The 14,244-nt window shown below is 39.8% G+C and overlaps 1 protein-coding gene across 3 annotated transcripts in view; it reads right to left on the bottom strand.

The window, feature by feature from the left end:
* The window catches only part of DIAPH1 (diaphanous related formin 1), a 114,602-nt gene that overhangs the window by 15,475 nt on the left and 84,883 nt on the right, over positions 1-14,244 (bottom strand). For all 3 annotated transcript variants that reach the window (XM_040239856.1, XM_040239859.1, XM_040239858.1), the window contains one exon: positions 1,743-1,841. In XM_040239856.1, the coding sequence (XP_040095790.1) occupies positions 1,743-1,841 (99 nt within the window). The remainder of the gene's footprint in view (positions 1-1,742; positions 1,842-14,244) is intronic.

The following is a 14,244-nucleotide window of genomic DNA, read 5'->3' as shown; positions in this document are numbered from 1 at the left end:
CCCTTCCTTTAGCCTGCTGTTAACAGTTTCAACTCATTTAGAATGACCTCGAGGCTGAGCTCCCTCCAGCACTCCTCCCACGTGGTTCAGACCTTGCCCAGGGCTCTAATAATCATCCAGGCACACCTCCATCACAGCACTCACCAAATCGTGCTATTACCGTATTTCCTTTTTCATCTCCACCAGACATATGGCTCATGAGGATGACCTTATTCAGTTTTGCCTCCCCGCCATGTAAGAGGCATTTAATAATCACTGAATCACTAAACAATACTTCCTAGACCATCCTAAGCTCAATTCTCTTCCTAAATTTTGTTTTCCATATTGATATCATTCAACTGGAAATAACAATGTACTACCCCACAGTCTTTTATCATTTTCTAAAATAAAAATTACTCATTTTTATGTTGCTAGAGATAATCTTGAGAAGAGCAACTATTATGCCTCACATCACTTTAGTTCCCATAAAAAGACTTATCTACAGACACTACTTAGTGATATTTGTTGTCAATGATCTAATATTATATAGTCAAGAATGATGTAAAAGCTTACTGTTCTCATTATATTACTGACTTAATGAGGACATATACCCAGAAGTTAACTGTGTGACCTTGGCTAAGTCGTAACATATGAACTTTAGTTTTCTCACTTGGTAAAATGGGGACAATAGCCACGTCACCCCACTATGAGTGGGTTTTATGGAATACATACCCTTTCTTCTCTGGAACACATGCCTGCTGCTGCTGCTAAGTCGCTGCAGTCGTGTCCGACTCTGTGCAACCCCATAGACGGCAGCCCACTAGGCTCCTCTGTCCCTGGGATTCTCCAGGCAAGAACACTAGAGTGGGTTGCCATTTCCTTCTCCAATGCATGCAAGTGAAAAGTGAAAGTGAAGTCGCTCAGTCGTGCCCGACTCTTAGCGACCCCAGGGACTGCAGCCTACCAGGCTTCTCCGTCCATGGGATTTTCCAGGCAAGAGTACTAGAGTGGGGTGCCATTGCCTTCTCCGGGAACACATGCCTAGTATGTGCCTAATAGAGCCTGAAAGCTGGGAGACCCTCAAATATTTGTTGAACGAATATTTAAATCTTTATTACTCAACATAAAGTCAGGAGATCGACAGTTAAAATGAACAAAAAAATGCACATTCATGCTGATCATTAAATACGACCTATAACAACTTTGCAGAGGAGTTTTCATCTGAAATTTGCCAGCAAGCAGAGTTATGAGTATAAGGAGCAAGTTCAGAACAGAACTCTTTGAAGCTACTGATCCTACTCTGAGAAGCACAGGATTTACATTATTTATTCTAACCACAAAGTTATTTTACATTTAACTGAAGTCATGCCAGTACCCACCTATAAAGGAAATACCTAAAAGAAAATGAGAAAGAAGGAAATATGTGATGGGTAGAAAATTTTTGTTAGATTTTCTATGGATGCAATGGAAATAGTTAGGGCTCTGAAATAAAACCTGAGGCTTAACTCTCAGACCTGTCTCTTATTTGCTATATGACGAGGCAAATTCCTTAAAGTTCTATTGCCTTTATTTTCTTACCATAAAACTAGATACTAACAACCATGCGGTACTACTGAAGGGAGTAGATATCAGATATTTACTATGCAGTGCCAAGTATATAGCAGGAATTATTAAGTTTCATATCAAGGGACCCTGGATCCACCAGAATTAGGCTCTCAGAAGAACTCCACATTTCAAATTGCTGGGATTGCAGAGTTACTCACAGAGATTCTGGGCTGTCTTGGAATCCAACACCTTTAACTCTTTCACTTTTTTCTTTTGCAGAGATTTCTTTTCTTCTCCACCTTCCTGATCCTTCTTGGCTAGTGAGGGAAAGATTAGAAAAGTATGATTAAGGACAGGCCACATCTATCCCGAAAGGAACTACTATCCCATCCTAGAGAGGCCCTTTACTTCTCTATCCGTAATGGTCTTCCTATTAAAGTTCCTCAAAGCTAACCTCCTCTTTAACCACCCAATCTTCTATTACTGACTTCCCTCTCTTGCTTGCTTGCTTGCTATGTCACCTCAGTCGTGTCCGACTCTGTGTGACCCCATAGATGGCAGCCCACCAGGCTCTCCCGTCCCTGGGATTCTCCAGGCAAGAACACTAGAGTGGGTTGCCATTTCCTTCTCCAATGCATGCAAGTGAAAAGTGAAAGTGAAGTCGCTCAGTCATGTCTGACTCTTAGCGACCTCATGGACTGCAGCCTACCAGGCTTCTCCGTCCATGGGATTTTCCAGGCAAGAGTACTGGAGTGGGGTGCCATTGACTTCCCTCTCTAGCCGTAATAAATATGCCATTTTCATTTCTTTAATAGTTAACAGTAATACTTTCTTGCCCAGAGTCTACCTACTTGTAGGGAACAGCAAACATTCTTTCTGTAGAAGACCAAATAGTAAGTATTTTAGGCTTTGGAGGCTATTGTGGTCTATCTCAACAGCTCAACTCTGCCACTACAGCAGGAAAGCTGTCACAGACAATACATAAACCACTGGGCATGACTATGTCTCCAGTGAAATTTTATTTACAAAAATAAGTGGTCTGCTTAAGAGTTATGGTTTGCTAATCCCTGTACTAGAGTCTTCCACTAGCATTATCCTTTTGTGCTATTATTACTTCTCTCTCAAGACCTATCTTGACCATGAATTCCCTATAAACATTTTCTTGATTTCCCCAAATGGTTATGATTTCTCCTTGAATCCCCACTGTACCTGATACATCTTTACAGCAAGTTCTCTCACTGACTTTGTTATAAGCAAATATAGTCTCTCCTTCACAAGAGAAGGACTTTGTTATTCTTCTTTGAAAATACAGCATAAAAATATATTGCTAGTAAGATCTTCAATATCATGTTCGTACACACACAGAAGGTATAATATACTCCTTTCCTTCTTCTACACTCTTCTCAGATTATCCAAAGCCAATGTATTCTTCCCTGATAGATGGAGTCACTCTCTGCATTGATGAGCTAATTTTCCTGGTATTTGTTACTTAGATTTCATTCAACAATTAATAATTCAATGTTCATGATATTTCACATGTATCATCTTGATCTTTTTAAATCCTGCGTTACTTTTTAAGCGTGCATACATTCCCACCCCATTTGGATTTTGAACTTCAAGAGCATGGGCAAAATAATCCTTCACTGTATCACTCCCCCAGCACCTGGCACGACAGCGAGCTGGTGCCCTTCTCTCAAACATGATGTACACTGCCCACTGAGAAGGGCTGAGGAGCAGACAGAAAGAAACCAGGACTGGACAGACGCTTGTAAAATATTCTGTCAACTTTTCAGAAAGCTGTATGAGACTATCTTGGTAAGGAGTATCCAGAAAGTGACAAAGCTAACTGGTTCTGAGGAGAAGAGTAGGGTGCTTGACTATGGACATGGGAGGAATACTGTTCAACACAAACTCTATTATACTATTTGAGTTTTAAACCATTGAAAAGTATTACCTGGTATAAATAAATAAAAAAGAAAGCAAATGAAAAGAAAGTTATATGGCAAATGATACAAAGAACTATTAATAAAAAAACACATCCTTTGGCCTGATAGTTCCAACTGAAGAAGGAAAAATGCTAAATGGATGAAGATTAGTTATTTAAATACTTACTGAGTACCCATATGTGCCAGGCTCTGTTCCGGGCACCAGGAATAAAAGAAAATACAGAAAAACTCCTGCCTTCATGGAACTTATATTCTAACAAAGAGAAATAGACAATAAATCAGCTAATAGATAAAATAGTACATAGGTGATCATAAGTGCTATGAAAAGAAAACCAAATAGGGAAGAGAATTGGGGGTTTAGATGAGGGGATGAATTATAACTTGAGTGGGGTGACCAGTGAAGGTTTTAGTGAGAATGTCACATGACAGTAAAAACCTTTTATAAGGTGAGAAACCAAAGCAATTCAGGCAGCAGGAACAACAAATGCAAAAGCCTGATGGAAAGAGGAAAAACAAAAAGCTCATTACTGGTGGAGTGGATGGAATGAGGGGGAGAGCTGGAGTGAAGTCAAAGAGGATCCAAAGACAGATCATATAAAAATGAAAATCAGAGGTAATCAGTTAAAAATTTAGACTTAAAACACCCAGACTGTATTATAAAAACTTAGAAGCAGAGCAGCAAAGTGCAAATAAATCTCTCATTTATACAGTAAAATGAAAAGATAGAGATCACTGCTGATGTTGAAAAATACAAAAATAGACTTGTGTTGCTTGGTAGTAAGATTAAAATACAACCATATGTAGAATTCAAGACAAGTACTAGAAGTAATGAAGAACTAATAATGAACAATTTAGTAAAGATGACAGATAAAAGACAAGCATACGAACTTCCAGTTTCACCAAAATGGAGTATCCCCATGTGGAGGAAATATTATTATGTCTAAAAATTGGGGAAGGTATAGGGACCAAAATTGAAATACAGTTTCTATACTTCACACAGACTGGTAAGACACAAATCATTAGACTGGGAGAAGTACATATAATGCAATACCGAGAGCAACACCTAAGCGAACTGTATAAAGTGATATACTCAGGCATTAAAAATATATCAAAATGGAATAAAAAATATTTTTCAAAAAACCCACAGAAAAGTAAGGAAAAAGAGGAAACATACAGAAAACACAGTGGCAGACTTAAGCCGTAATGTATCAGTAGTTACCTTTAATATAAATGATCTAAACCCTAGGCCCCTCACCCTCAACCTCAGTAAAGGCAGAAGCCCAGGGATGACCTGTGGCCCCCTACCCATGTCTCTTCTTAGTCCTTTAATGTGTGGCCTAAGGCATGCTGTGTCAGGACCTGTCAGCAATGAAACCTTGTTTTGGGGGTTCTCTGATGCATGTTTCTGAGGTGCATCTTGCAATCATAATAAGAACCACGAAGGCTGGTCCAGCCACAACACTGGCCCAAGTGATTGCCCCCAGACATGCCCAAGTAACAGCATTGCTAGGCTGAGACCTACACAAAACACTGGCAGAGTAGATTAACAAAAGACCCAATAAAATGTTGTCTGTAAGAAATTTTCTTCAAATACAAAGGCTGAAAGTAAAAGGCTGAAAACAGATATATCATGCAAGCATGAACAACAACAAAAAAGTACAATGGCTATATGCTATCCAGTGAGTAGACTTCAGAGCAAAGAAAATAGCTGGAGACAATGAGGGACATTACATGATGATTAAAGGATCACTGCCTTGTCATGGCGAAGGGACTTGTCTAACTCAATGAAGCTATGAGCTATGAGTCATGCCACACAGGGCCACCGAAGACGGACGGGTCATAGTGGACAGTTCTGACAAAATGTGATCCACTCGGGGAGTGAGTGGCAAACCAACCGAGAATTCTTGCCAACACTGAAAGATGAGCCCCCCAGGTCAGGAGGTATCCAACATGCTACCAAGGAAGAACAGAGAATAACTACTAATAGCTGCAAAAAGAATAAAGCACCTGGGCCAAAGTGGAAACGATGCTCAGTTATGGATGTGTCTGATGATGACAGTAAAATCCAATCAATTCAATGAGGATGGTAAAGAACAGTATATTACACAGGAACGTGGAAGGTTAGGTCCATGAATCAAGGTAAATTGGATGTGGCCAAGCAGGAGATGGCAAGAGTAAACACCGACATTTTAGGAATCAGTGAACTAAAATGGATGGGAATGGGTGAATTTGATTCAGATAACTGTTATATCTACTACTGTGGGCAGAAATCCCACAGAAGAAATGGAGTAGCCCTCATAGTCAACAAACGAACCTGAAATGCAGTACTTGGGTGTAACCTCAAAGATGACACAATGATCTCAGTTTGTTTCCAAGGCAAATCATTGAACATCACAGTAATCCAAGTCTATGTCGCCAGCACCGATGCCAAAGAAGCTGATCAGTTCTATGAAAATCTTCAAGACATCCTAGAACTAACACGAAAAAAAAGATGTCCTATTCATCATAGGAAACTGGAATCCAAAAGTAGGAAGTCAAGAGATACCTGGAGTAAACAGGTAAGTTTGGCCTTAGAATACAAAATGAAGCAGAGCAAAGGCTAACAGAATTTTTCCAGGAGAACTGGTCATAGCAAACACCCTTTTTCAACAACACAAGAGACAACTTACAAATGGACATCACTAAATAGTCAATACCAAAATCAGATTGATTACATTCTTTGTAGTTGAAGATGGAAAAGCTCTATACAGTCAGCAGGAACAAGACCTGGAGCTGACTGTGGCTCAGATCATGAATTCCTCATAGTAAAATTCATGCTTAAACTAAAGAAAGTGGAGAAAACCACTAGGCCAGTCAGGTATGATCTAAGTCAAATTCCCTATGATACACAGTGGAGGTGACAAATAGATTCAAGGAATTAGATTTAGTAAACAGAGGGCCTGAAGAACTATGGACAGAGGTTCGTAACATTGTACTGGAGGCAGTCAACAAAACCATCCCAAAGAGAGGGGAGAAGGCAAAGCTGATTGTTTGAGGAAGCTTTACAAACAGCTGAGAAAAGAAGTGAAAAGAAAAGGCAAAAGGGAAAGGTATACCCAAGTGCATGCAGAATTCCAGAGAACAATAAGGAGAGACAAGAAGGCCTTCTTCAATGAGCAATGCACAGAAACAGAGGAAAACAACAGAAGAGCAAAGACTAGAGATCTCTTTAAGAAAACTGGAGATACCAAAGAAACATTTCATCCCAAGATTGACACAATGAAGGACAGAAATGGTAAAGACCTAACAGAAGCAGAACAGATCAAGAAGAGATGGCATGAGTACACATAAGAACTGTACAAAAAAGATCTTAATGACCCGGATAACCGTGAGAATGTGGTCCACTCACCCAGAGCCAGACATTCTGGAGTGTGAAGTCAAGTGGGCCTTAGGAAGCATTGCTACCAATAAAGCTAGTGGAGATGATGGAATTCCAGCAGAGCTGGAATTTAAAATCCTGAAAGATGATGCTGTGAAAGTGCTGCACTCAATATGTCAGCAAATTTGGAAAACCCAGCAGTGGTCACATGGCTGGGAAAGGTCAATCTTCATCCCAATTCCTAAGAAGGGCAGTACCAAAGAATGTTCAAACTACTGGACAATTGCACTCATCTCACATGCTTGTAAGGTTATGCTCAAAATTCTCCAACCTAGGCTTCAACAGTACATGAACCAAGAAATTCCAGATGTCCAAGCTGGGTTTAGAAAAGGTAGAGGAACCAGAGATCAAATTGCCGACATTAGCTGGATCACAGAGAAAGCAAGGGAATTTCAGAAAAACATCTACCTCTGTTTCATTGACTAAAACCTTTGACAGTGGGGATCATAACAAACTGTGAACAACTCTGAAAGAGATGGGAGTACCAGACCATCTTACCTGTCTCCTGAGAAACCTGTATGTGGGCCAAGCAGCAACAGTTAGAACCTTCTATGGAACAACTGACTGGTTCAAAATTGAAAAAGGAGTATGACAAGGGTTTTTATTTATTTTTTTAAGAGTGTTTATTGTCACCCTGTTTACTTAACTTATATGCAAGAGCACATCACGCAACATGCCAGGCTGGATGAGTGGCAAGCTGGAATCAAGACTGCTGGGAGAAATACCAACAACCTTAGACATGCAGATGATACCATTTTAATGGCATAAAGTGAAGAGGAACTAAAGAACCTTTTGATGAGGATGAATGGAGAGAGTGAGAAAGCCAACTTAAAACTCAGTATTAAAAAAACTAAGATCATGACATCTGGTCCCATCACTTCATGGCAAATAGAGGAGGAAAAGGTGGAAGCAGTGACATATTTCTTCTTCCTGTGCTCTAAAACCACTGCAGATTGTGACTGCAGCCATGAAATTAGATGATTGCTCCTTGTCAGGAAATCTATGACAAACCTAAAAATGTCACATCACTTTGCCGACAGAGGTCTGTATGGTCAAGGCTATAGTCTTTCCAGCAGTCATGTACCGATGTGAGAGTGGGACCATAAAGGAGGCAGAGCGCTTTCTAAGTGTGGTACTGGGGAAGATTCTTGAGAGTCCTTGGACAACAAGGAGATCAAATCAGCCAATCTTAAAGGAAATCAACCCTTAATACTCATTCGAAGGACTGATGCTGAAGCTGAAGTTCTAACACTTTGGCTACCTAATGCGAACAGCCAACTCCCTGGAAAAGACCCTGAAACATGGAAGGCAAAAAAAGAGGGCGACAGAGGATGAGACGGTTGGATGGCATCACTGATTCAAGGACAAGAATGTGGGAAAATTCCAGGAGATGGTGAGGGACAGGGAGGCCCAGTATGCTGCAGTCTATGGGGTGGCAAAGAGCAGGACATGACTTGGCCACAGAACAACCATCACCACCACCACCAGGAAGACATAACAACTCTAAATGTGTAATGTACCAAACAACAGAGCCTTAAATGCAAGAAACAAAGACTGCTAAGAGATGAAATGAGAAAACCAGCATAGCCAAGCCATGATACTACTTCAAGATATTAATATCCTATCTCAGTAATGGCTGGAACTCTATACAAAAAATCATCAAAGATATAGAAGTGAACAGTAAAATCAATCAACAGGGTCTAATTGATATATTCATATATAGAACACTTCACCCAACAATAGCAGAATAAATTCTTTTAAGGTGCTCACTGAATATCTACCAAGAAAAATATCTACTTGGGCCATAAAATAAACCTCAACAAATTTAAAGGATTAAAATCATAGATCATGTTCTCTGACCATAAAGGTATCAAACTGTTAATATAAATAACAGAAAGATACAGAAAATATTCAAACACTTGGAAACTAAAGAACCACTTCTAAATAATTTGTGGGTCCAAAAAGAAAGTCTCGATAAAATTTAAAAATACATTAGAAATGAATGAAAATGAAAGTATGACATATCAAAATGTATGAGGCATAGCTGAAGCGATGCTGAGAGGGAAACTGACTTGCTAAGTTTACATGGTTGTCTGAGGAGGCCTTACAAATAGCTGACAAAAGAAGAGAAGTGAAAGGCAAAGGAGAAATGGAAAGATTTACCCATTTGAATGCAGAGTTCCAAAGAATAGCAAGGAGAGAGAAGAAAGCTTTCCTCAGTGATCAACGCAAAGAAATAGAGGAAAACAACAGAATGAGAAAGACTAGAGATCTCTTCAAGAAAATGAGAGATACCAAGGAAACATTTCAGGCAAAGATGAGTACAATAAAGGACAGAAATGGTATGGACCTAACAGAAGCAGAAGATGTTAAGAAGTGGCAAGAATACACAGAAGAACTAAACAAAAAAGATCTTCATGACCTAGATAACCACAATGGTGTGATCACTCACCTAGAGCCAGACATCCTGGAATGCAAAGTCAAGTGGGCCTTAGGAAACATCACTACAAACAAAGCTAGCAGAGATGATGGAATTCCAGTTGAGCTATTTCAAATCCTAAAAGACGATGCTGTTAAAGTGCTGCACTCAATATGCCAGCAAATTTGGAAAACTCAGCAGTGGCCACAGGACTGGAAAAGGTCAGTTTTCATTCCATTTCCAAAGAAAGGCAATGCCAAAGAATGCTCAAACTACAGCACAATTGCACTCATCTCACATGCTAGTAAAGTAATGCTCAAAACTCTCCAAGCCAGGCTTCAATAGTACATGAACTGTGAACTTCCAGATGTTCAAGCTGGATTTAGAAAAGGAAGAGGAACCAGAGATCAAATTGTCAACATCCACTGGATCATAGAAAAAGCAAGAGAATGCCAGAAAACTATCTACTTTTGCTTTATTGACTACACCAAAGCCTTTGACTGTGTGGTTCACAACAAACTGGAAAATTCTTAAAGAGATGGGTATATCAGACCACCTGACCTGCCTCTTGAGAAATCTGTATGCAGGTCAAGAAGCAACAGTTAGAACTGGACATGGAACAACAGACTGGTTCCAAATTGGGAAAGAAGTATGTCAAGGCTGTATACTGTCACCCTGCTTATTTAACTTATATGCAGAGCACATCATGTGAATTGCCAGGCTGGAAGAAGCACAAGCTGGAATCAAGATTGCCAGGAAAAATATCAATAACCTCAGATATGCAGATGACACCACCCTTATGGCAGAAAGCAAAGAACTAAAGAGCCTCTTGATGAAAGTGAAAGAAGAGAGTGAAAAAGTTAGCTTAAAACTCAACATTCAGAAAACCAACATCATGGCACCCAGTCCAAATAGATGGGGAAACAATGGAAACAGTGATAGACTTATTTTGGGGGCTCCAAAATCACTGCAGATGATGACTGCAGCCATGAAATTAAAAGATGCTTTCTCCTTGCAAGAAAAGCTATGACCAAGCTAGATAGCATATTAAAAAGTAGAGACATTACTTTACCAACAAAAGTCTGTCTAGTCAAAGCTATGATTTTTCCAGTAGTCATATATGGATGTGAGAGCTTTCTATAAAGAAAGCTGAGCACTGAAGAACTGATGCTTTTGAACTGTGGTGTTGGAGAAGACTCTTGGACTGCAAGGAGATCAAACTAATCAATCCTGAAGGAAATCAGTGCAGAATATTCACTGGAAAGACTGATGTTGAAACTGAAACTCCAATACTTTGGCCACCTGATGTAAAGAACCAACTCATTGGAAAAGATCCTGTTGCTGGGAAGACTGAAGGTGGGAGGAGAAGGGGACGATAGAGTAGGAGATGGTTGGATGGCATCACCAATTCAATGGACATGAGTTTGAATAAGCTCCAGGAGTTGGTGATGGACGGGGAAGCCTGGCGTCCTGCAGTCCATGGGGTCTTAAAGAGTTGGACACAACGGAGCCATTGAACTGAACTGAAGTTTACGTTAGAAAAGAAAGAACTCAAATCAGTAATTTCCTACTTTAAGAAAAATGCACATATATAGAATCTAGAAAAATGGTTCTGAAGAATTTATTTACAGGGCAGCAATGGAGAAACAGACATAGAGAACAGACTTATGGACATGGGGAGAAGGGAGGAGATGGTGAGATGTACGGAAGGAGTAACATGGAAACTTACATTACCATATGTAAAATAGATAGCCAACAGGAATTTGCTGTATGGCTCAGGAAACTCAAACAGGCTCTGTATCAACCTAGAGGGGTGGAATGGGGAGGGAGTTGGGAGGGAGGTTCAAAAGGGAGGGGATATATGTATGCCTATGGCTGATTCATGCTGAGGTTTGACAGAAAACAATGGAATTCTGTAAAGCAATTAGATTTCAATAAAAATAAATAAATAAAAAGAAACTAGAAGAAGAAGAAAAAACAAAAACAAAAAAACCCATAGCAGGCAAAAGGAAGGAAATATAAAAGAACAGAAATCAATAACAATAAAACAACAGAAAAAAAGTCAGTGACACAAAAAGCTGGTTTAAAAAATAAATCAATATAAACCTCTAGAAAGGTTGACAAAAGTAAAAACAGAGAAGACCTCTCTCTCTCCAATATCAGGAACAAAGTGATATGACTTTAGATCCTGCAGCCATTAAGAGGATAATAAGGGAATACTATAAATAACTTAGTACTTATAAACTGAACAATCTACTAAAAAATGGACCAATTCTTCAAAACCCACAAACGACCAAAAAGTCAACCAGGATGAAACAGGTAACTTGAGTCCTACTAAAATCATTTAAAAAACTGAATTCATGACTAAAAGTCTCCCGAACAGAAAATCTCCTGGCCACAAGGCTTTACTAGAGAATTTTACCAAACATTTAAAGAAAAATTAATGCCAATTTCCTTCAGAAAACAGAAAAAGAGGAAATACTTCCTACATCATTTCAATGCCACCAAACTATCCACTTTATTGGTTAATTTATGTTAAATGAATTTCACCTTAATAAAAAAATTTGTAATTTTTCAACACTGTTTAAGATGTTTAAAATCACTAGTTAAATCAGTAAAGTTTGAATATGGATTGTATATTAGATAACAGTGTTATAGCGATGACAAATTTCCTAAATCTGGTAACTTCACTGTGGTTATGGAAAAGAATGCCCTTGTACTTGGGAGAGCTATGCTGAAGAATTTAGGGGTAAAGGGCCTTTCTTTTATAAAGAAAGAAAGAAAATATTCATAGCAGCACTATTTGTAACAGCCAAAACACAGAAACAACTCGTCTGTCAACTGACAAATGGAAAGACAAAATGTATAGTCATACAATGGAGTATTCGGTTCAGTTCAGCCGCTCAGTCGTGTCCGACTCTTTGCGACCCCATGAATCGCAGCAAGCCAGGCCTCCCTGTCCATCACCAACTCCTGGAGTTCAGTCAGACTCGCATCCATCGAGTCAATGATGACATCCAGCCACCTCATCCTCAGTCGTCCCCTTCTCCTCCTTCTCCCAATCCCTCCCAGCGTCAGAGTCTTTTCCAATGAGTCAACTCTTTGCATGAGGTGGCCAAAGTACTGGAGTTTCAGCTTTAGCATCAGTCCTTCCAATGAACACCCAGGACTGATCTCCTTTAGAATGGACTGGTTGGATCTCCTTGCAGTCCAAGGGACTCTCAAGAGTTTCCTCCAACACCACAGTTCAAAAGCATCAATTCTTCAGCGCTCAGCTTTCTTCGCAGTCCAACTCTCACATCCATACATGACCACTGGAAAAACCATAGCCTTGACTAGACGGACCTTTGTTGGCAAAGCAATGTCTCTGCTTTTGAATATGCTGTCTAGGTTGGTCATAACGTTCCTTCCAAGGAGTAAGCGTCTTTTAATTTCCTGGCTGCAATCACCATCTGCAGTGATTTTGGAGCCCCCCAGAATTATTCTGCCATAAAAAGGAATGAAGTGCTAATGCATGCTGCAACATGGGTGAACCTTGCAAACCTTGCAAATGGTTACTGAAAAGACAGGCACAAAAGTGCAAATATTGTGTGATTACACTGATACAAAACATCTGTAGGACAGGCAAATTGAGACAGAAAGTAGATTAGTGGTTGCCAAGTTGGGGGAAAAGGAAGTGTGCCGGGAGCCAGCACGGGAGATCCCACCCATGACAAGGTCATGCAGGACTCGAGGGACTCCCTGGGCCATCCCACCCATGACAAGGTCATGCGAAAGAGTCCTGATAAGCAAGGCCTCAGGACTCGACAGACCCCCTGGACCTGCTCAAGCATCTACCCCAAAACCAGAATCTGTCTGTCTTACTATTTTATGTCTTTCACCAACTCTTCTGACATTAACAGGGGGCTGTCCCCAACCACCTGTCTCTGGAAACAGTTAACTTAGGGCTCTAGCTAATAAGTCTCCTGGACAAGATAAGAGTGTTTCAATTCAAACCCCCTGTTAGCATTCTAGCTTACTTGGCAGGTTTATTCAGACTCTTGCAACATTGTTGAGCCAATACTTGCTGCCAAGTTCTCACATCCCTTACCCATTGTGTTCCTGGGAGCGCATAGTCAGGATGCAGAAAAAACAAGCAGCAGCTTTAACATTAACAACATTAGACTTTGAGTTAATAAGTTCTTTCTTTGCTGTAACCCACTGAATCTTTGCTCCATAAAAATGTAACTCTGTACTTCAAGGGTGACGCAGGCTAGGAATTTACAAAAAAAACACTTTAAGGGAAAATTATTGTTCTGGCTGACCAACCTTTATCAAAAAGAGGTCATAAAATATCAACAGGCTTCCAGGCCAGAAGATAATGTACAAAAAATAAGACTCTTGCAGGAAAGAACCTGGTATCAATAAAAGTTAATACTGATGGAATGTTGAGTTAACTACATTTTTCACTTTGCTCAATGTACAACTCAGGGTATAAAAGCCCTCTCTGAAAATTAAGTGACAGGCCTCACTCACTGAAACTTGGTCACTGCGTGTCTTTCTTCTTTTCTTTTTTTCTCTCTCTTACTCTCTTTTCCAGGCTGATTCTCAGCCTCTTTCTCTCCTCTATTTTCTTATCTACAACATTCTCTCCTTATCTCTTTCTCTATCTTTCTTCATTCGCCAATGCCATTTCTCCTTCGGGTTCCCCTGGATCCTGTGCGGGCTGGACCCCAACAGAAGTGGAGACTGACTGCTAATGAATTGAGGGTTTCTTTTTTATGTATTGAGAATGTTCTAGAATTAATGCAGTGGCTGCACCACTGTGTGATATACAAAAAGATCATAGAATTGTATACATTAAGGATGTGTACAATACATACATACATACATACATACATAATACAATATATACATACATACAATGAACTACAGGTCTAGACAGAAACTCTGAAGTT

This window comes from Oryx dammah, unplaced genomic scaffold (assembly GCF_014754425.2).
Source record: "Oryx dammah isolate SB20612 unplaced genomic scaffold, SCBI_Odam_1.1 HiC_scaffold_5, whole genome shotgun sequence".
NCBI classification, from domain to species: domain Eukaryota; kingdom Metazoa; phylum Chordata; class Mammalia; order Artiodactyla; family Bovidae; genus Oryx; species Oryx dammah.
Note: the sequence above shows the minus strand (reverse complement) of the source record. Positions and strands in the feature narration are given on the sequence as shown.